This window comes from Nothobranchius furzeri, chromosome 4 (genome assembly GCF_043380555.1).
Source record: "Nothobranchius furzeri strain GRZ-AD chromosome 4, NfurGRZ-RIMD1, whole genome shotgun sequence".
Taxonomy (NCBI): Eukaryota; Metazoa; Chordata; class Actinopteri; order Cyprinodontiformes; family Nothobranchiidae; genus Nothobranchius; species Nothobranchius furzeri.
The window spans coordinates 54,691,697-54,715,163 of NC_091744.1; the positions used below are offsets into that span (position 1 = coordinate 54,691,697).

Sequence of the window (23,467 nt, forward strand, 5' to 3'; positions counted from 1 at the left end):
GCCTCTCTATTCGCTAAACTGGCGCATGCTTACTGCGTTTTGTTCCGTAGCATCTTTGCGGGAAAAAAAACGGTTTTCATTCACTAGTTTCTAGAATATTCATCTTCACGTTCCGCTACTCTAGAAGATTGTACTTTATACTACGTCGTAGTTCGTTTTGTTGTCGGTTAACACATTGCGATAGCAGTCGTTGAAGGTCTTTAGCGGTTTCGTCAGCTGTCTTATCTGAGAGCAGCGGGGACACGGACGCACGCTGATGGCGGTCACCATCGAGGATCTCTACCGGAGCTACGGGATTCTTGCTGACGCTAAAGACAACCTATGTCAGGTATAGAGCAACCTTTTTGTTCTGTTTTTACTAGGGCTGTATTTAGTAGTTCGTATTTATGTGATGCTTTTTTAATGCCTGTTTTCCCCTCACCATTGTTTATGCTAGGCTAGCCGCAACGAGCTACAATAATGACCTGGCTAATGTTGATAGCCTCACTGTAGCGAAACTAACGACAACCTTTTTCCACATCTTTCATCAATTTAATCCTTCTATGTTGCCTTTCTTCTAACAATGGGTTTTTAGAGAGGCGTAATTAAAGCAGATTTGATCGCATTATCATCAAACATCCAAATCAAAGTGCTTCTCAAACTAAAGTGACTCCAGCACTCTTGGTTTAACAGATTGATTTGTTGATGTTTACAGTGAGCATCAGTCACCATCTTTATTCTTTGGCGTATTAATAAAACGTCGTTATTCGTTTCATTTCACTTGAATGCTTATATTCTGGTTGGCAATTGTATTCTGTTTTGAAGTTTGTATATTTAAATTTTGAGTTAAATAAAATTATTGAATTGAATATTAAGCGCACCTGGGCTTTAACAGTAAGGCCCAAACATTCTGTGTTGACTGTTTGAAGCAAGCTTTATCCAGCTGTCAGTTCTCGGATGTCAGAATTTGTCCTCTAGTTGAAACTTCCAGCCTTAATAAAGTTTCTTGCAGAACTTGATGTGACATCAGTGACTTGAAAAATACAAATGACTGGTATTGGTTATCACTGATTAGTCCTGGGGAGTGATTTTCTGTATTACCCGATGAACTGGGAACTCCTGTATATGTAAATATCTGTCTCGTCTGTTTAACAGTGTGGGGTTCAGTAATCCCAAGTCACATCTGTGGTTGTATGTTTCTTTTCTCTTCAGCATAAAGATGCCTATCAAGTAATCCTCAATGGTGTGAAGGGTGGTGCCAAGGAGAAACGACTGGCAGCACAGTTTATTCCTAAATTCTTCAGCAGCTTTCCAGAGTTGGCTGATGCTGCCATCAATGCCCAGCTTGATCTCTGTGAGGATGAAGATGTGTCTGTAAGTTCTAGACAAAACGTGTTTGTATTAGTTGAACTATGTGGGATTTCTGATGATGTGTTTTTTTATAGATTCGACGACAAGCCATTAAGGAGTTACCCCGGTTTGCCACTGGCGATAACATCTTAAGGGTTGCAGATATTCTCACCCAGCTCCTTCAGACAGGTGTGGACTATTATAAGCCACACACATCCTTCACTGGGTCACTTCTAACTGCTGTGTGGTAATGTAGTAGTAATCTGTGTGTATGGTTGTGCTTTTAGATGACACTGCAGAGTTCAACCAGGTGACTGCAGCTCTGATTTCAATATTCAAAATGGATGCTAAGGGTGAGTTTTGTTTTCTTAATGCTATTCATAACAACTGATCTAGAAACAGTTTATTTAATTGATACATTACAACCGTCCCCCTTACATGTACCTGCCATCCAGGTACTCTTGGAGGTCTCTTCTCTCAGATCCTGCATGGGGAGGACATTGTCAGAGAAAGAGCCATCAAGTTCCTGTCTACCAAATTGAAGACCCTCCCAGAAGATGTCATGTCAAAGGAGGTTGAAGATTATGTCTTTGCCGAGACAAAGAAGGTGAGGAAATGGTGTAAATTGGTTTTTGCAATCCTTATTGAAACATACATTAACTAATTATTAGTGTGCAGTCCTATAAAAGAGTTCTGGTTGAATTGATCTTCCCTACTGCTTCCTCAGGTGCTGGAGGATGTGACGGGTGAGGAGTTTGTGCTCCTGATGCGTGTGGTGTCTGGTCTGCATGTGCTGCAGACAGTAAATGGGCGGCAGCAGCTTGTGGAGCTGGTAGTGGAGCAGGCTGACCTGGAACAGGCCCTTAACCCGTCAGAACCAGATGCTGTAGACCGCCTCCTGCAGTGCACACGCCAAGCCCTCCCGCTGTTCTCTGTGAGTACATGTACATTCTCAGCTGATGCGCGATACGATAAATACTTTAGTTAAACAAATTATCTCTATGTAGCAGGTCAGAAAAATAACAAGAAATTAACTGTTACCATTAATGTCTTTCAAGTTCACCAGTCTGGTACCAAATAAAAACTTTAAATCAAACATTGAAATATGCTCTGAATTAATTTTACGATGCAATTAAATTGAAGTTGTTTGTTTTTGTAGAAAAATGTTCATTCCACTCGGTTTGTAACCTACTTCTGTGAACACGTCCTGCCTAATCTCAGCACACTGACGAGTCCTGTGGCAGAGCTGGACATTCAACTGGAAGTGAGTTTAATTTTTATTTTCTACTGAGATGATAGAGTTCATTATGGGGGAAATCTCATCAAAATCATTGCTGTGATGTCATTATTAGCAGGACCCAGTTCTGTTTACTGTTTAGTACAGTATTGATTTTAGAGTCCATGATCTGCCAAAGCTTCTTATATACAGTTGGGGTTACTCGGTGTACTCCGATCGCTCGTCTAAAGGGTTTTCTAATGTTTGTGTACTTAGGTGATCTAGTTCACAGGTGTCAAACTCAGGCGCTCGGGCAAGATTAGGTTCACGATCTATGTACATTTGTCCCATCAGAGAAAATTTTCAAGTATATATTAAAATTGACCTGTCAGCCCATTGGACCGCAAAGACTAAAAATCTCATAGTGTTTAGCAGCACCAAAATCCTTTTCCTGCTTTGGACTCCTTTAAAGTTCTGGTTAAAAATGACCGGTGGTGTGAAGGCGAGAACTCAAAGTCTTGATGTTTGGTTAGTGCTGATTGTATAAACGGAGTCAGAGTGACTGCTACCTGTTAGTGGGGTCAGTAGTCCGCCCCACAGAGCTTTGTCCCCCATTAGTCATGTTGGTATTCCTTCCAGTAGTAACATTCTAATGTGCGTTTGTGTTGGTAGGTCCTAAAGCTGCTGGCTGAGATGAGCCCGTTCTGTGGTGATATGGAGAAGCTTGAGGCCAACCTCAGCATGATGTTTACCAAGCTCATGGTAAGATCACGTTATCCTGTCATGGGGTGGGCCATACAAAATCAGTCATGATAATACCAGTCATCACTTCTTGCCAGGGAAAAGTATATATCACAATAGGGCTGCACGATATTAGGAAAACCTGCGATATTCGATAACAGTGCTTAATATTGCGATATCGATATTACTCACGATAAATGAACAAATACTAAAGTATGCAGTGTTGATGTCGTCTGGCGTGTGACGTCTGCTCTGAGTTCAAAGCAAACAAAAACTAATGCATGAATTCCATTACAACATAACATTTTTATTGCAAAAATATGCAGCTGCACCTGCTACTGTATTAGCAGCAAAACAACAAACTGCATGCATGCAGTTTCTCAGTGACTTTTAAACATCACCTCCACCATAAAACTTTTCCTGATGCTCCAAATACAGAAAAACATCCCTTACCAGGGTTTTTAGAATAAATAAAAAAAATCAGAAAATAAGTTTAAATGTTAAATAATAGTTAACATCACTTAAATGCAACAGCAAATTCTCTCATTGCTACTGAGCATTTTCTCCACTTATGTGGTTATGATATAAGGCTGTTGCTGTAATTGGGAAGTGAACTGTGCTGGGCCAAACTAGGAGAACATTAAGATTTTCTGAGGGAAAGAGAAAAACAATTGTCTACCTTTCAGAAGAGGAACTGGCAAAAAAACTACATGGAAAATATGTGAAAACGTTTGTTTTTAACCCCAAATTGAACAAGTTTACCTAGATCTTAAAAAGCAGCTCAGATGATGAAACTGCAACTATGATTCTGATAACAAGCTAACAAATTGAACTAGCTCCTCTAGGAGGAGCTAGTTCAACCGGCTAGAGAGCAAACAATGACGGTTCAACCGTCATAACCGGCTAGCAGAGCTTCTGAATGACAGTTTATGTGCTGCAGCAAATCAACTATCCTGATTAACAAGGTTATAAAAGCTCATAAATGAAAAATCACTTTGATGTGTGGGGGAACTTTTCCAGGCCCTCTTTAGCAGGGTGGGACTGGGAGGAGAGTGCTGTAGCCTTTTAGCTGGAAGCTAACCGGAGTCTGGGGCTAACATCACCACCCGGTGGAACACTAGCGACATGAAGGTGGGTTGGTTCACCGGCACGTGTCGGAGTCAGCCCGCTAAAAATGATTAACGACACCGAGCGGACTCGCGTTCACGTTTGAAAGCAGCGCTGATTCCAGAAACCTCAGCACAAAGTGCGTTCGTTAATCTGAGCCAGCATGACGAACAAGGGAACGGCACCGCTAACTCAGTTCGGGTGTTGCTTTCCATCCTAAGGGTGTACATAGGAGGCGGGCGTATTACGTGAACGGACCCATCTGATTGGCCGCATATCAGAAGGGCTACATTTGATTGGTCATATAATACTTCCGTGTAAAAAACAGAGCTGGTTTACAAAAAGTTGATGTATGACACGGATGGAAATGGAACTGTTGAATCAAACATTTATCGCCGTTTTTGATGTGCGTTGCGATGGGCCTATCGCACGTCCTGTTATCCCGATGACGGTAATTTTTTGATATATTGTGCAGCCCTACATCACAACACAAGAAAAAGTTTCTGAGGTGTTTTAGCCACAGCAAAAATAAGTTACCTGGTTATGGGGTGGGTTGGTTCTCTTCACACAAAGAAAAAATAAATCATCAGCCAGTGCACAAATGGTTGCTGAACCACCAACGTAAAAACTGAAAAGCTGAGTGGAAGATTTTGGGAGGAACAACACCCAGTGACTTGGGAATCTAGATAACAGTTGACTTGACTGGCTCCTTCTAGGTGCTATAAAAAAATCAGAGCCAAGTCCAGAAACTTCCTCCTCTATAACAGCAACAGTGGAGGTGTCATCATTCTCATGTCTTTCAAGAAATGTTTCTATGACTCGTGTTTACATTGTACATACTTTTAACTCTTGCTTTACCTCCTTATTTTGGGAAAAAATGAAACGGGTTTCATAGGGCCCAAGTATTTATGACAAAGTATAAATTAATAAAACAATGTTTATGCTTATGTCATAAGATGTATTGTTAATATCAGAATACTCAAAGTCACGATGCATCCTTTATCAAAACTTTAAGACCACTTGAAAACTTGAAAAATACTGTAAAGGGTCATTTTAGCACATGCTGGCTCAAGAAAATGATTTAAAATACGAATATGTTAAGTATTCCTTTAAGTGCTGTCCGCCTAGGGGAAATGGAATCAAACCAAAAGAAGCCACCCGATTGGCCAAAGGGCTCTATTTGATTTGTCAAAATCTTCATGCTTCAGTTTGACTAAATGCATTATGCGTAGCAAACATTTGAGCTGACCATGTACTGCATGCTGTATTGCAGTGATACATTTGCAATGTGTTGTGCAGCCCTATAAACAAGACTTAAACTGTTAAAGTTGTCCCAGATCGAGAAAAACAGGAACATGAAAAAAAGTAGGTGTTTTTTACCTCACCACTCTTATGGAATTGTAGAACCTTGTATGTTTTCTTTTAGGTATCTAATATTTAAAAATCTGTCAGGTGTATACTTCTGTGTCTGCAGGGCTGCACGTGTAGATGGAGACTTTTTTCTTCTTCGGATTCTCTTTTGCCTTTTGCCTTCGGGTGTTGCAAAGCAGTTCCCCAGCAGGACAACAGAGGAGGAGGAGTATAAACTATATTATTAATATTATGTATCTGTTGTAGGAGTTCATGCCCTTGCCTCCAGAAGAGGCGGAGAATGGAGAAACCTCGGCAAATGAAGAGCCCAAACTTCAGTTCAGCTACGTGGAGTGTTTGATTTTCAGCTTCCACCAGTTGGGCAAGAAGCTCCCCGACTTTCTTGTTGACAAAGTGGATGCTGAGCGCCTCAAAGACTTCAAGATAAGGTATTGGGGTGACATGTTAGACTCCTGGTGATTTAGTCTGTTGCCACTCACCTAGTGCTGCTTTTGCTTCTCGTTTTAAACAGATTACAGTATTTTGCCCGAGGCCTGCAGGTTTACATCAGACAGCTACGAGTAGCACTGCAAGGAAAGACCGGAGATGCTCTGAAAACAGAAGAAGTAAGGACCGTGGGCTGCTGAAAATTACTATAGTACTCTAACAGATCCCAGGATCAATGTTAAACTTCTTTTATTTTTGTATTTAATCAGAACAAAATCAAAGTGGTGGCTCTGAAGATCACAAACAACATCAATGTTCTCATCAAGGTAATTTCTACAAATCAGCTGTTAAAACATGTACGGCTGTGTTTTCAGTATAAACGCTACCTGTTATAGAAATGTGTATGTTTGGCGTGGGACAGCGCCACGCCTGAGCCTGACTGGAACTGTAGTCGGGGTTTGTTTGCTGTGGTCGATGTTTACATTAGTGAACCTGTGGGGAAAAGGTTTTTTTTTTTTTTTTAAACCATTTCTCGTGTCTGTGTAAGAGTTGTAAAGACAAAGTTACTCGTTGACTTTTTGTAGATGATTCCTGAATAACATCTGTTTGGTAAAATGGAGTTTATGTGTGATAGGACTGATCGGCTAAAGGCAGATTTTGTTTTTTTGTCATTTGTTTTTTTAATTGAATTCAAAATAAAAGTTGTTTTTCAGTTTTAGTCTCAGATCAAAAACAAGGAATGGGAAAGTCACCTAATTTAAAATCACCAAATGAGCGCGGTTGTGTCTGCCGCTCACTGTGACCCCCCCTGGCATTGGGTCAAGTACGAAGGACAGTTTTCACCACACAAGTGTGTATGACTACTATAGGCATTTAATCTTAAGACTTTTCTCTTGTTGCACATCACCCTCTAGTTATATCTGCTGGATCTACTCAAGCAAACCAAACTCATGTAGTCAAAAAAAAACACAACCCTGAAGTAAATGAGCTGGAATAAAGGGCATCATTCAAATATTTAGCACTTCAACAGTGAAGTTCTAGAAAAGCCTAAAAAACAATCCTTAAAGGTGCTATAATGTTCATACCATTTATTTTTTCTTTACAACATTCTTAAATTGCAAGATTTTTTAAAATCTTTATTTTTGTTTCAGGATCTTTTCCATAACCCTCCATCGTACAAGAGCACCGTTACCCTGTCCTGGAAACCGGTCCAGAAGCCCGAGGGAGTAGCGTAAGTTGGAAACATCAGGCCTTCGTCGGCTGTCTGATGGCCTTGCGGTTCTTTTCAGCTTCATTGGACTTTTTTGTTTGCTGCTTTTAGCACCAAGCGTCCATCAACTGAGGACACAGGATCTGGGGGAAGTACCAAGAAGCCGGTCGTCTCTCTGCCTCGACGGGACGCACGGCAAATTTATAACCCCCCCAGCGGCAAGTACAGTGCCTCAATTGGCAATTTTACCTATGGTGAGAAGGATTCTGTGGCACGTTTTATTTTTCTTTGTTTTCTGACACTGTTTTCACTGAACAGTTATCACCTTTTAACCCTAAAAGCACATCAGGGAATTTTAAATATCTTCATATCTAATCGAATGTAAATCCTCTGCACTCGTGGATTCACTGGTGAGACGGCAGAGTCTATCACTGGGATTGTAGTGGATTCACTCCCAGTGTTTATTCTAGACCCGTGTCAGCCTCGAGCAGAAGAACTTATAGTTGTCTACTCTTTCACAGATGAGTTTAAACATTCATGTTTGCTCTTCAGGATTCATCTGATTGAAGCACAAGGATCTTCTGTCTAATAAAAATCAAAAATAAAATTTAGCTTGAATATAAAAGGGCTGTTGAAGTTCAACAAAATGTAATTACTGGTCAGAACAAGTTGTTGACATAATAGAACTAGAACCAATGCATCAAAAACAGACATAAGAATTGGAGCACTAATGTTATACTGATCTATAATTGTGAATTTTTTTTTTTGTACACAAATCAGTCAAGAATTTGTCTGATAAACTTCCATAGGCTTTACCATTCCATGGCTGCCAATCAGTATGAGTTAACCACCTATAAAATGTATCGAGTCACTGACGGGCATCAGTGTCTTTACAGCAATCCTCACACTAAGCAAGCATTTAGCGACAGTGGAGAGGAAAATTCCCTTTTAACAGGAAGAAACCTCCAGAGGATAAACCAGGGGTCAGCCACTTTTCCCATCAAAGAGCCATTATTACCCGTTTCCCACAGTAAAAGTATACTGGGAGCCGCAGCAGCCGCGGCGTTGTGGGTGGGCGTTCCCTCTTGCACCTGGGCCCTCCCTAAGTCAGCCGAGAGCTGCTTTAACTGATCACAACAGGTGACAGCAACCGATACCATTCACTCTTGTACCTCAACGTTATCTTTCAACAGAAGATGATTAATAAAACCATCTGTATAAAATGATCCAGAAGTTGTAGCCCATCTGTGCCTACCGTATTTTGATATTTATCACCCTGTTAGTGGTTTTATTGATCAAGTGCCGTTTTTTGACGCTTCACACACGTCTCCTTTTAAAACATGTTTAAACTGTTCAGAATACAAATCTAGGCTCAGTCTCGTTGGATTGTTTTAATTAAACAGAGCGAAGCTTTACATTAAACAATGTTAAAGGTAAGAAAAGAATCCGATCAATTCGTTTTTTTTTTCCCTCATTTACAGTGGCGGACATACCGGCGCAGTGCGCATGGCTCTGGTGTTACTCAAGTTAAACCTCCTGGGACCCAAACTTGTATTGGGTTTGATTTAAAAGAAAAAAACATCTAGCTATTACAGACTAGTCGACTGTAATTAACAGAAAAGTAACAAATTTTAATTCGATAAAAATTAATTAAAAAAATTGTCAAATATCCTAAAAAAAGACAACTAAAAAAATTTTTTTAAATTAAAGTTATAGTGTCTATAAATAATAATGAAAAGGTCCAAGTAGAAGAGAATAAAATTTTAAAGAGCAAGGACCCGGACACAGGGTCCTAGGAGCTTAATGTTCCTTCACAAGAAGGCAAAACAGTTACATGATGGGGTTTGCATTGACCGCATATTTTCCGTATTTGATCGTTTATTTTGACGGAGAAACCTCAAGCCTGCAGATGGCTGACATTTTTATCGTTACGCTCATCGCGGAGGTAGCTACATCAATCAAGAAAAGATTCCCATCAGAACATCTGAGCTGGACACTGCTCAGCGCAGCTCGCTGTCAGCGTGCACGTAAGGTGGACCGGAAGCTGAAGATTTATTCAGCCGATATGTTGATTGGGGGCTTGGAGCGTGTCGCAGTATCAGAGCACATGCAGGAAGATTCCTCTCACTATGTTTTCCAAACCCTGTCTCTTCAGAGACTTGTCATTTAGAAAATGTTCCCTGATTATGAAACTTTGGCAGAATAGCGCTTGTTCCTGTCTCCAATGTGGCGACACATCCATGAGCATGTCTGAGGAAAACTCCAGAATCTCAATTCCTCTTCAGCTCAGAAGGCGCCTATAGAGACATTTGATTACGTACAAGCTGGTGACCTGTACACCGTTGGACCTGTTCAGGTTTACGCAGACAATCTTTACATTTAAAATTGGCATACAGATAAAAATGAATGCAGTAAAATAAAATACTAGTAGTAGCACATTCCATGTCAAAGAAAGGAAAATGATATTAACAGGAAAGAGAGAATGTTTAGGTGGTTAGCAGCAGTGTGCTAGCTGATGGTCTCCTCCACGAGGCCGCCACAGCTCAGCAGAACACCGTTGTAGCTTCTTTTGAGGAGAAAAACACTTGGAGAGAAAATACAATTAACAGCTGAAATAGCAGGAAATAATGCAATTATAGAGTGTTGCGTCCCCTTCTGAACGTCCAGGAGGATGAGGGGGCTAACACATGGAGGTGTGTGTGAGAGGATAAATAATGAGGTGGTGAAGTAAAAAACGAGGATTTATTAACAAAGGGTGTCCTTTTCTAAAGGCAAAATCAGGCTTACCACAGGGAACGGTGCTATAGAGGTGGAGTAAGCGAGTAACAGCTTACGAAAACAGCATTTGGCCGAAATAGGTAAAAACCACCTAAACAGAAAAAAATCCCTGGCTAAAAGTCCAAAGGGGAAAAACACCAAAATTAAAGCTGTAACTCTGTCAAAAAGCCTGAAGAAGAGCAAAGTCTACTTTCTACCAAAAACCCCAGACGACCGTACGCCACAGTTTAACCTTAGCGAAAAAAGTGTAACCCAGCTCAGGAGGATCTCAGACTAGCTCTGGATGTCCTTGAATGACTGCTGTGCTCTCCTTTATGAAGTCCTCCAGGCTGCTTGATGGCCGATTTGGATCGGCTGCTCCTGTTTCTGGCGTGCCTCTCTCCAAGGTCCTGAACTGCCACTGAGGGAGAGTGAGTCGCTCCGGAAACTGTCCCAGATGCTGAAAAGCTCAGCAGTGGTGACAGCAGGGCGCAGATAAACATGATGGGGAGGACCGAGGGGACGAGGGTCGTCACATAGAGTAGTGGTAGAAAAAAGTGGTCAGTGTGTCCTCCAGCAGTCTAAGCCTATAGCAGCATAACTACAGAGATAATGCTGGATAACCTAGCCTTTTAGATGGAGGCAGGGCAAGGGAGAGCCGTCTTTACCGACTGTATTCTCCACTGTACACTCAAACTCCCTCTACTCCCCCACTTGTCCAGATGTGGGCTAACATCAAATTTTAACCATAGGCACATATCAAATAACAGAACTTCCAATCTGTACGCTTTTTGCATAGCAAGTACGCAATTTGGAATTTAATTACGCTAGTACGACTCACCCCAAAACTGCCGACACGGAGTTCTGTAGCAAATGTGCACATCTGGTACTCGTGTCTGATAACACGACTAAGCAGTGTGGTGAAGAAGTTTAAGCCAATCATTGTAGAAAAGTGAAGAAAACCAGTTCTGCCTAACCTATAGCGTAACTCCCCCTCCTCCCTGCTCCATCCTACGTCCTGCCTCTCTTGCACCTCCGATTCCCACTCGCTGCTGTTCTGGCTTTTAAAAAGGTAAACTCTCTGTGTGTGTCAGCGGACCGGACTGGCATGAGCGTGGGGGGTTGTGGATGTTTTAACACCCACACTTCCTAATGACGAGGTTAAAACTAGGGGCTGCATGACAATTTTTTTAAAAGTCGACAGTCAAGTAATGAAAATCAAGTCGACTTTGATTAGTCGTTGATGACATCATTCACCTGAAGCGGGTTGGTTCGCTGGAGTTTTTGACAATTGAAATAGCGCCCACATTTTCTAAGTTAAACAACGGTAGTTTCTGCATCTATACTGCTCCGCTTCAGCCATCTCCCCCCTCCCCCTGCGCGGCGGCCGCAAACTCACTGCTGCTCCTGCAGCCTCTCGGAGTTCCTGCTGCTCTAAACATTAAAATAATTATTTCATTTTCTGTTCCTCACTTCTGATTACCTTCAATGGTGTCTGTTTGTTGCAATCACCAGGTACAAAAACTAACTTGTTTTTATTTGACTATTTTTCTGTCCTGTCTGTTTATTATCTTCCTGCATCTTCTCTCAATCCTAAAGAACAACTGCTACCTGGGTTCATTTATATTCACCTTATGAGTTACCTTTGAACTGCAGTTCTAAAAGATCTTCCGACCGCGAAAACAGCGGAGTGCACACCGGCCGCACCGGTGAGGTGAAGTAACTGGAGAATGTCAACGATCAGAGCTTTGCATGCGCAAGCTGGTTAAGGTTAGGATGGGGGTGAGGGGAAGGTTAAATTGCAAGAGGGTAAAGGTCAAAATTCGGTCAAATGTCCGTTTTACGGCGGGCGTCAGATACCGACGCTCTGGCACAGCGCGTCTGTATCCGACGCGCAGGGGCTCGTCACCTGCTGTCTTTTCCGAGGACTGCATTTTGTTGGTCATTATCACGTGACAGCAACTAGTCGATGGCAGACATAAAAAGTCACTACAGAGCGGTGAAGTCAACTAGTCGATACAACCCCTAGTTAAAACACCCATGTTTTACCGCAGTTTAGTTAAACAACTTTACAATCAGCCCGGTCCCTCCATGTTCATGTTTATGTATTTAGCAGACGCTTTTGTCCAAAGCGACTTACAAGTGATAATCGGCATGTTGCCCTTGAGGCTAACAACAACAATAACAACAACAACTTGACATCAGCCATGGAGAGGAGGGAACAAGGAGTGGACAGTAGAGAGGGGGGACGGGTGCAGGGAGGGTGCTAGTCAAGAAGATGCTCTCTGAAGAGCAGGGTCTTGAGGAGTTTCTTGAAAATTGAAAAGGAAGCCCCTGTTCTGGTAGTGCTTGGAAGGTCATTCCACATTTGTGGAACGATGCATGAGAAGAGTCTGGATTGTCCTGAGCGTGGTGTAGGCACTGCTAGCCGACGATTCTGTGATGACCGGAGCGGCCGGGCCGAGACGTAAGCCTTTGCAAGAGGATTCAGGTAGATGGGAGCCATACCATCTCGGACTTTGTATGCTAGTGTTAGCAATTTTAATTTGATGCGTGCTGCTAGCGGTAGCCAGTGGAGCTCAATGAACAGAGGGGTGACGTGTGCTCTTTTTGGCTGATTGAAGACCAGACGCGCTGCTGCGTTCTGGACCATTTGAAGAGGTCTCACAGTACAGCCTGGAAGACCAGTTAGAAGGGCATTGCAGTAATCGAGGCGGGAGATGACAGTAGATTGCACCAGGAGCTGGGTGGCATGTTGTGTTGGGTAAGGTCTGATCTTTCATATGTTATACAGCGCAAAGCACTTCTCGTTGTGTTGGCCCGCTCTCCCTCCCTCTCCTGCTGCCAATCTAAACCCACACATTTTAGCACCGATGTCACGTCAGCATTCTGGTCGGTTCTGTTAAAACCCGTTTTTCCACCGCAGTGCGCAAGTGGCAAAAATGTGTGCTTATTACAAGCTCGCCCTCGTGGTGCACTCTGCTCACACGCAACAGAACTGCTGCCTCCGTACGTTAAAACATCTGGTTTGTGCAGATCGACATTTGAAACTGGAGCTAATTAAGTTGTTGAAGTTATGTGTACCAACCCTGCTCGGTGTTTCCCCTACATAGGTTAAGGCATTGTGCTGCGCCACAGCTGAAATTCCAGCTCCTCGCCTACGAGATCCCTCCCCACGCACACAGACGCATGGAAGGGAAGCTCTGCACGCTCCCGCCGCTCTCTCGGGCAATACACGGCAACAAAACGGCCAGCGAGCAACAAGCCGGCCATTTTTTGACCCAAGAGCATGGTCTTGGATTTAGAGGAGCTGAGTGCCATCCCAGCTGCTTCATCGGAACCATCATTAGTTATAAAGATTTCAGATAAAAGATTTAATAACCCTTGCACACTTTATACTGGTGGGGAGTTTCACAGCCCAGTTAAAGTCCAGCACATTTGAACTGGTTTGACTTTTTGTTCCTGCAGAGCAGCGCGGCGGCTTCAGGGGCGGTCGGGGACGAGGCTTTGGAACCAGAGGCAGCAGGAGCCGAGGCCGGATCTACTGAGACACACACGTACATGTCACTCATTGAACTGCATCACATCAGGAATCTTTCTTTACTATGACGGACTATTTGTCAACAGATAAGTTTGTGGGGTTTATTTTTTTGGGGGGAAGGTTGTTTTTTTTCCACAAGTTTTTACATTTTTGTGTTTTGATTGGTTTGATTTCCTGCTTTGAGAATGTCAGGTTTTCTACCTGCTTCTTCAGTATTTACTATCTGTATTTGTCTGATACTTATCCCGTACATGTTTGCTTTTTCCCCTCTCCTCGACTTTTTAAACATAGTGTACTGTTACTAACAAGACTGTCATGTTGTAACTGTAACAGCATATTTTTGTCAGATAGTTGTCAGAAAAGATGATCCTTTTGTTTTGCAACCTGTCAATGAATGCATTCATTTATACTTTTTTAAAATTACTTTTGGTTTTGTTTTCTGTATCAGAGCTTAAATTGGCTGACTGCTACTTTGTATAAATTAATGAATTTTCATTGGATTTTTATCATAAACTTGTATGGAAGTATGAACACTGGCTTTAATTTCCATTCAAATTCAACATAAATCGTTTTTACTTGGAATTCTTTCATTTGTTTTTAGCTAAAGAAAATTGTTCCTACTTGGAGGAATTTGGTGTTCCCCTTCTAATGTCTAAAGGTTTGTGTCCGAGTGAGAGATACAGGATCTGACTTACTGAAAGGAGCTCGTGTTTGGAGGTAGGGTGGCCACCGATTCTCTCTGAAACCCCAGACATTTTAAATGATCGGCGTCAAAATGGAGGTGGATCTCACAGCAACAGGTCCTCGTGTAGAGACATGCACGGGATGTGTGTAGGTGGATGCTTTGTGGAAGGAGGGGAGCTCTGACTTCTGAATCGAATGTGACATTTGTCCCCTAAAGCTAATTTCAGCTGCTGAATTGCAGAAGTGGGGATAAAGATGAGGATGTTGACTCGTCCTGAGTGAGTAAGATGGATAATTCACTTCAGAACATTGTCATTAGTTAATTTAAGGGTGTTTGTTTTACACCTATGAAGAGTGCTGTGCATTGTGGGAACTAAGAAGCAACAGACGCGTCTTGGTGTCCTCTCTAGGGGGCGCTTTACACCAAGGCTTTCCTCTCTGAGCATCATGATCTATTTTTAAACTCAGAACGAGTCACGTAAATCCTTCTGGTGTCCTTTAGACTCTGTTTTTGATCCATATTTCTGTTCATCTGCGCTACTGTCCGTACGCCTCAGGGCAGCTGTGGCTACAACTAGTGTGAATGTTCGTGAATAGAAGCACGATTCACTCGTGTGAAGCGCTTTGGAGTCCTCTGAGAAAGGTGCTATACAATTGCGGATCATGCATCATTAAATACGAAACCAAGAAAAAACTAAAAGATTCGCTTCAAGATCGCAATTTGCAAGAGTCATGTGCTTTTTGGTACAATAAGGGTTTGCGCTCTTAGTTTAATGTTCTGATGCACGATTTCTTTTTTAAACACGAATGTATTTTTTCAGTTTTGCTCCATTTATGAGCAGCATCAGGATTCGACTAAAGCCAAGTACTTGTTCTTGAGCAGCAGGGGGCGCCACGTGGCTAGGATAAGCCCTTTTCCTCGCTGATCGTGACCAGGTATTTCCCAAACCAGGCAGCAAACGCCTGGCGCGCGTGCACACACGCAGGAGCTGAAAATAATCTAGTGCTGCTGGAGGAGGAGTGGGCGGCATCAGCGGGGGAAGAGGCGGAGACGACCCTCAGAGTCAGAAAGCGAGGGAATAACCGACTGTACCAGCCCAAATGAGACTGGAGGTAAATCAGTAGTCCTGAAGCACCTGGTGGACCTCGATGGATTTCCTCATTCTTTGGAATGTTTGTGGCATTCTGCACCCAAAAGTCAGGAACGAGTTCCAAATGGTGTTCTGACACGCTTACAGGCTTACTCTGTTATATCCGCGAACCTAAAGTCCACTTGTTGCTTTCAGTGAGGATGTTTTAGTTGGACGAGTGGGTTGGGTCAGTGTGACATCATTATGTCAGCATGACATCACTTACTCATGAAAACGCCCTGGAGCGTAAGGACGGATGACAAGAGTACTAGATTTGGTTCGACCGTTTATGGCCAGGATGAGCCAGATTTTTCAAATTTGAGAAAAGAGATGGAAAACGTGCAGCTCTTAACTAGATCTCTGTCCATCTTTATTAATTTCATCATCACAAAAGTAAACAGCCATACACAACCTCGTTGATTTTAATCAAGTTATCTCTACCTAATTTCTCTCTGCCGCTGAGGCGGCAACTTGGTTTGTGCAGTGCTGCAAAGAGGATGGTCTCCCTTTACTGCGGGGTTTTACCCTAACAGTCGCTGTCCCTGGTGCTGAGCATCCCTGTGATCCAGGGAAGGAACCAGGCTTTCAGGTAGCTGTCCATGGTGCTGATAACATGGACTAGCTCACGACTCTTCAATTAAAATAACCAGTAAAACGTATTTTGAAGTAGCTGCTTTCGCATGCCGGCTTCTCTTCAGGTTGGAGTGGAACAGCAAAAGGCCTAAAGCTATCCTGAATGGTGTTTACATCTCATCTTAGTTGAGTAAGTCAGCTGTGAACATCAAGCAGCTCACATCTTACAGAAACACTTCAGCTGTGGCCAGCTTCTTATTTGGCATCCAGACTTTTCCACCCTCCCTTCTTGGATTCGTGACAGCCTTAACTGCAGCGTCCATGAACTCATTTGGTGTCAGTGGCGGATCGCAGGTCGGAATGCATGTGCAAAAAATAAACCAGTTGTGAAAAGGGAACTTTTTTCTCTCTCTTTCAGAATAATAAAACAGGCTCCACCGTCCACCCCCTCATGTACAATGCTGGGAATAGTAACAGCACTGTTAGGCTGAGCTATAAATAGCAGCCAGTGAGTGTTAACATGTCAGCTTCAGCAGGAGTGCAGGGGAGCGGCTGTAGCACGTGTGGCCGCTGTGGGTGTACAGAGTCTGACTATAGATGTCAACCAGCCCGTTTATTAAACACGAGGGTGGGGTTATTAAAACACAATAAAAAAAACCAAAGATGTCTCCCTTTAAAATCCACAGACTGATGAAAATGCACATTCTTTGTGCATATTGTTCATTTCCCCTGCAATCTCAAGTGAGATGAAAATCATGCCACGTGCATGCCGGTTTTAACCTGAGGATTGGTGGAATTAATCCAGTACCAGACAAAAATCGTGATTCAGCCTCACTGTTCATAAAACACAAGTCATTTGCTGCCTCCTCTGATAGATATTTACACGATTCTGGTGATGAGGGTTTGAAATCTAAAAAACAGAGCTCGTAAGTCTTTCATCCTCGGAGACGTGTGTTTCAATGTGGTAGACTGAGGCTTTTAAACACACACAAGCACGCACTCTTCTCAGCTACTTTATGTAATCTAAATGTCAAATCCAGGCTGACTCTTGGAAGGAGTTGATCCACTCAGCTCCCAAACCTGAAATCCAAGAACCCAGCCCCCCCCCCCCCCCCCCCCCCCACACACACACACACACACACGTAAATATCCACGCGCACACATGCGACACGCGCCTTATTAGCTAGTTATGATTATGGGCCACAGGCGCTCTATAACAGTGAACTGAGCTGGTAGCTTTTTCCATTCACAGACTCTGTGGGAGGCATTGTGTGAATGAGTGAGTGGGGAAATGATGAATGAATGACTGCTGGAGGTGAGTGAATGAAAAGAAGCAGCGGGAAAAGAAGAATCAGAACATAGAGGGCGCGCTTCGCTGCTGTCCCTCTCAATGGCGTCTCTCCTGCGGCTGCACGCGTAATAAACAGCCATGGAGAACAAACACACGTGTGTGTGTGTGTGTGTGTGGGGGGGGGGGGGGGGTATCTATAAATAGCACTTTAGTTCTGCTTCCATTGACATCATTTAGAGAGGATGGAAAATTAAATAGGTGGAGGGGAGGGAGAGGATGCACTGGTCCTTAATCAGGGCTCGATTCAAACAAATCCTGGACATTCACCCTCCTTGTACAAAAGGTGTTCTCTTTATTTTGACTTGCGATGGTTCTTTGTTTTTACGCTGGTTTAATTTCAAAACTCATCACAAAAATTATTTTTCTTTTATTGACACACAGCTTCATTTTTGTCAGTTAAAATGATTAAAATGTCATCCAACTTTACTGGTCAAAAGGCATCAAACACAGAAAGTAAATACGTGTTTGATTATTTGGAACAAAGCTTCTTTACCTTCACTTTGAGGCAGAACTCAAGGATCCAGATTGATGGCCCCCAGACTCTGGAACTCTCTCCACCTGAGCCTGAGATCAGTGGACTCAGTGGTCTCCTTTAAAAAGTTTTTGTTTTTGTGAAGCTTCTCGTGATTTTTATATTAAGTGGTGCTATATAAAAGATCGACTTCTTCTTCTTCTAATCACATTTTGTTGAATGAACAACATGTTTAAATCCAAAGTGTGTAAATGATAAATGACCCGCACTTGTATAGCGCCTCTCAGAGTAAGGACTCCAAAGCGCTTTTACACTACAGTGTATCATTCATCCATTCACACACACATTCACACACTGATGGGGATGAGCTACGATGTAGCCACAGCTGCCCTGGGGCGCACTGACAGAGGCGAGGCTGCCGAGCACAGGAGCCACCGGTCCCTCCGACCACCACCAGCAAGCAAGGTGGGTTAAGTGTCTTGCCCAAGGACACAATAGCAGAATTCTCTGTCCGGAGCCGGGATCAAACCTGCAACCTTCCAGTTATTGGACAACTCGCTCAACCTGTTGAGCTACTGCTGTAAGGTGAGTAATGTGTCCAATACTCTAGCTTAATGAATGATGGGTTAACATGAACACTTGATTCATGTAATGATTCATTTCAGATATCAAATTACACCAGTTTAGTGATTGTTGATTTTAATGTTAGTTTATCAGTTTATTCAACATCGCTATGTTATCATTAATGGTTTTAACATTTTTTCTTCACACTAAGAACTAACCTCTCTGAGTATCTGAGGGAAGGAGGGATGTCTGATGTATTTTGGTAATGCCTTTTAACTTGTCAAATTCTGATTTGTATAAATTTGTCAACACTAGTTATTAAAGGCTAGCTCAATTCCTAAGCTAGCCAGTTCTTAGTCGCCTCCCAGTTCGGCTGACCGGGTGAGCAAAGCACTTGGAACCATCCTCTCTTTTGACTCAAGGTCAAAGCCTCTTTGCAACACTTGCAAGTGATATCAGACGCTACAGCTCCTCAGACGTGGAACACCTAACCAGCAGACCCTGGTAGCATCTTATGGCTGGTGATAACTGAATTCAAGGGGAGCTACGACTCTATGAGATTCCAGGAGCCACTTCCTTCCCCCCATGATGTCATCACCAGTCTGGCTGCCTTTCTTCCGGACCACTGAGAGCTGCCTTCCAACACTGGTATCGTAGACCTGCACACTGGCGTGGGATGGCTTTATGAATGATTGATAGCTTGTTACACCATACAGCCAGACTGATTTTACAGACATCACAAGATCTCTCAGATACTTAACAAGGTTTTGCTACATAAGCATCTAAGCTTACATTCCATCATTTCATTCATTGTCTGTTATTTTGTCTTCCACCATTCATCATAATTTGTTCTGTGTCATCATTAGTTTAGAAATAAAGAATTAAATTCATTTTTATAAACTATATAATCGACTCTGAATTAATAGGAAATGTGTGTTTCCCTGCATAGTCCAAAGAACCTAAGTTAATATTAAATAAAATATTCAAAGACCAATCAGATTGATTATTCATATTTATATGGAATATCACGTCTTATTGGTCAGTTAATAAGTGGAACCACTTCCTCCACAGCCTCCTCTAATGCGACTGTACAAACCTGGGCCCTCTTCGGGTATTACGCTCCGAGAGCGCCCAGATCTATTAATGACTAACTATTGCCTGCTCACACAAAAGATTTTTGTGAAATTTGACCCCGCTATGGCGTGTACTGACAAAATGATGAATGCCTTTGACACCCTCTCGGAAACCGGAGCCCACTGGACTAGTATCCTGACACGGCACTCAGAAGCTGATGTCTCTCACATACTACTCCAGGCGCTTAAATTCACAGTTTCAAACAATGATCTTTCGAGCACCAACATTAGAGAGAAGCATTTCCTGGATAGAGTTTTCTCAGTGGCTAATACAATTTGCGCTCTTTTGCCAAGCAGGGGAGCAGGTGTGTGTAATGAGCTGATGCCAGGGACAGGTAAGATGAGGAGGCAGCAGAGCCAGCGGAGGGTGAAAGACTGGGAATCATGACAGAACCCCCCCCCCCCAAGGGTGGATTCCAGACACCCACAGGAAACCAGAGCAAGGCGGGAGGAGGGGGACCAGGAGGGAAGGCCAGGGCAGGGCGGGAGGAGGGGGACCAGGAAGGAGGGCCAGAGCAGGATGGGCAAGGGGGGACAACAGAAAAAACAAACAAGGGCGGGCGATGGGGAACCAGGAGCCGGGACTGTGGGTGTCTGGGGGGCCGGCGACGGGGAACCAGGAGCCGGGACCACCGGAGTCTGGCGGGCCGGCGACGGGGAACCAGGAGCCGGGACCGCGGAAGTCTGGGGGGCTGGCGACGGGGGACCAGGAGCTGGGACCGCGGGAGTCTGCGGGGCCGGCGACGGGGGACCAGGAGCTGGGACCGCGGGAGTCTTGGGGGCCGGCGACGACGAGGCGGTGGCTAGAGGGCTCTAGGAGGCCGGCGGCGATGGGCGAGGACCGGACTGGTGGTGATGGCTGCTGATGACCGACCTGGAGTCAGAGGGGATGAAGACTCAGGCAGGGACGTAGACTCTGGTGACTCAGGCGGGGACGTAGACTCTGGAGACTCAGGCGGGGACGTAGACTCTAGAGACTCAGGCGGGGACGTAGACTCTGGAGACTCAGGTGGGGACGTAGACTCTGGAGACTCAGGCAGGAACGTAGACTCTGGAGCCTCAGGCGGGCACGTACACTCTGGAGACTCAGGCGGGGACGTAGACTCTGGAGACTCAGGTGGGGGGCGAAGACGCGGACTCTGCAGGCTGAAGGGTTGAAGATGTGGACTCGGCAGGCTGAAGGGGCGAAGACATGGACTCTGCAGGCTGAAGGGGCGAAGCCTCTTGGACAGGCGGGGCTGACGCGACTGGAGGAGGAGTCACTGCAGCCTCTTGGACAGGCTGGACGGGGGACTCTTGGACAGGCTGGATGGGGGGACTCTTGGACAGGCTGGATGGGGGACTCTTGGACAGGCTGGACGGGGGCCTCTTGGACAGGCTGGACGGGGGCCTCTTGGACAGGCTGGACCGGAGCCTCTTGGACAGGCTGGACCGGATGCGGTGCGACCTCCGGTATCACTGCTGGAACAGGGTGTGGTGCGACCTGCGGGACCATCGCTGGAACAGAGTGCAGTGCGACCTCCAGGACCACCGCTGGAACAAGATGTTGTGCGACCTCCGGGACCACCGCTGGAACAGGATGCGGTGCGACCTCCGGGACCACAGCTAGAACCGGATGTGGAGCGTCCTCTGGGACCACCGCGGGACCTGGATGTGGAGCGTCCTCTGGGACCACCGCCAGAACGGGATGCAGAATGTTCTCTGGGACCACCACAGGAACTGGATGTGGAGCGTCCTCTGGAACCACCACTGAACGTAGATGCGGTGCAACCTCCGGGACCACCACTGGACGAGGATGTGGCTTGACCTCTGGGACCACCGTTGGACGAAGATGCGGTGCGAACGCTGGGACCACCGCTGGATGAGGATGCGGTGCGACCCCTGGGACCACTGCTAGACCTGGACAGATGGAGCCTCCCGAACAGATGGAGGTGGAACCCCCGCTGGACATGGATGTGGTGTGGCTCCTGGGACCACCGCAGGACATGAAGGTGATGTGACCCCAGGAACTACCGCTGGACCCGGACAGGCAGAGTCTCTTGGACAGACGAAGGTGGAATCTCTGCTGGACGTGGATGTGGTGCGGCCTCTCGGACCACCGCTGGACGTGGATGCGGTGCAACCCCTGGGACCACCGCTGTACCTGGACAGGTGGAGCCTCTTGGAAAGGCAAAAGTAGGAACCCCACTGAGCGTGGATGCGGTGAGACTCCTGGGACCACTGCTGGACGTGGAAGCGGTGCGACCCCTGGGACCACCGCTGGACGTGGACGCGGTGCACCTCCTGGGACCACCGTTGGACGTGGACGCGGTGCACCTCCTGAGACCACTTCTGGACGTGGATGCGGTGCGCCTCCTGGGACCACCGCTGGACGTGGACTGAAGGGAGGGACTTGAGGCTTGAGCGGCGTGACTGCTAAACCTTGGATCTGTGAAGGCCATGAATTAGTAGAGGTTCTCCGGGGCCGCCACTGTTGCGTTGTCAGGAGCCCGCTGCTCAAGACGGCCGCAGCAGGCGTGGACGGTGGGGTGGAACCTCTGAGCGACAGTGGCCTGATTGCCAGACGCGTTCCCCAGAACGGTGACTCCTGTTCCTTTTCCAGCTCCATTAATTCAAGAAGCATGAGACACTCCATCGCTGGATCCATGACAGGTCAGAAAGACAGTTGGCTAAACTGCTATGCAAGTACTGTGTCGGTGTCGGGTCTATGTTTTGGCCAGATTATTCTGTCACGACCAGAACTTGGAAGACCCGTGACGACACCAAACACAGTAAAAAGTTCAATAAAAAGTCTTTATTGGATGTGGCGTCACCCGAAGAGGGTGAGGCAGGAGACAGAGTCGGAGAGGAGGAGTGGGTCAAAACCAGATCGGGACAAGCAGGTACAGGGATCAGGCTGGAGACGTGGTAGAAGACAGGCGAGGGTCGTGGTGGCAGGCAGAGTTCAAGGCAGGGGTCAGGCGTGAAAACGAGGTCCGGAGGCTGTGATCAGGCAAGGTGAAAGGCTGGAAGATGATCTACTGGCAAAGAGCGTTCAATAATCTGGCAGGGGACTGGTGGCTGGCTGGTGAATATATAGCAGGGGGAGCAGGTGTGTGTAATGAGCTGATGACAGGGACAGGTAAGATGAATGAAGTGGCTGAGGGCTTGATGAGGAGGCAGCAGAGGCAAAGGAGGGTGAAAGACTTGGAATAGTGACACTTTGTCTTTTGGGTTGGCATTTTTCCTGTTCTGTCACTTCTCCGCACGGTTGACCTGTTTAAGGGACTTGGTCCGCAACGTCGGTAACCACCTATCTCGAACTCTTGTACCGACTGTTCGTGAAGGTTTGGCTTCGCAGGTGCCCCCGGCTGCCCAGGTGCCTCTACCTGCACCGGTCGGTCCTGTACCTCCACCTGCACCTCCACCTGCACTTCCTTTGCCTCCGGTTAAATCTCACCTTCAAATGGGGGGTGATTTCTTCTGTCCAGATTAGTCTGTTCTATTGTTCTCTGTTTCGAGTTACACAAGTTCTGTCTGTGTTTGTGTGTGTGCATGGTTGTGTTTCCTGTCTATACATGACGTGCAGACTTGGGTGACTTTAGATCAGGGGTGTCAAACTCATTTTTGCTCAGGGGCCACACTGAGGAAAATCTAGTCCCAAGTGGGCCAGGCCAGTAAAATTAAAGCATGCATAAATTAAAAACTGCTTCAGATTGTTTTCTTTGTTTTAATACGATCAACATAAAACAAAGCTGGAGCCTGAGGACAGTGTATCCAAAATAGTTTAAGCACAACATCACTATTAATAATAAAACACCTGAAGTGTATTTGAAAATATGAAATTCAAAACAAAAACCCCAGACTATTCCTCATTAAGTCA

General features: G+C 45.1%; 1 protein-coding gene across 2 annotated transcripts; it reads left to right on the plus strand.

Annotated features, from left to right (window-relative positions):
* Nucleotides 1-54: 54 nt before the first annotated feature.
* api5 (apoptosis inhibitor 5) lies at nucleotides 55-14,280 on the plus strand. 2 transcript variants are annotated; one of them, XM_015963859.3, is made up of 14 exons: nucleotides 55-328; nucleotides 1,192-1,353; nucleotides 1,425-1,518; nucleotides 1,617-1,682; nucleotides 1,785-1,936; nucleotides 2,057-2,263; nucleotides 2,489-2,593; nucleotides 3,218-3,307; nucleotides 6,011-6,192; nucleotides 6,276-6,369; nucleotides 6,460-6,516; nucleotides 7,342-7,421; nucleotides 7,512-7,654; nucleotides 13,626-14,280. In XM_015963859.3, the coding sequence occupies exons 1-14, from the start codon at nucleotides 257-259 to the stop codon at nucleotides 13,703-13,705; spliced, it is 1,584 nt and encodes a 527-aa protein (XP_015819345.1). In that variant the 5' UTR covers nucleotides 55-256; the 3' UTR covers nucleotides 13,706-14,280. The 2 variants fall into 2 exon arrangements, with proteins under 2 accessions (XP_015819345.1, XP_015819346.1); XM_015963860.3 differs by having other exon boundaries at nucleotides 7,512-7,618; nucleotides 13,626-13,927.
* Nucleotides 14,281-23,467: the final 9,187 nt, after the last annotated feature.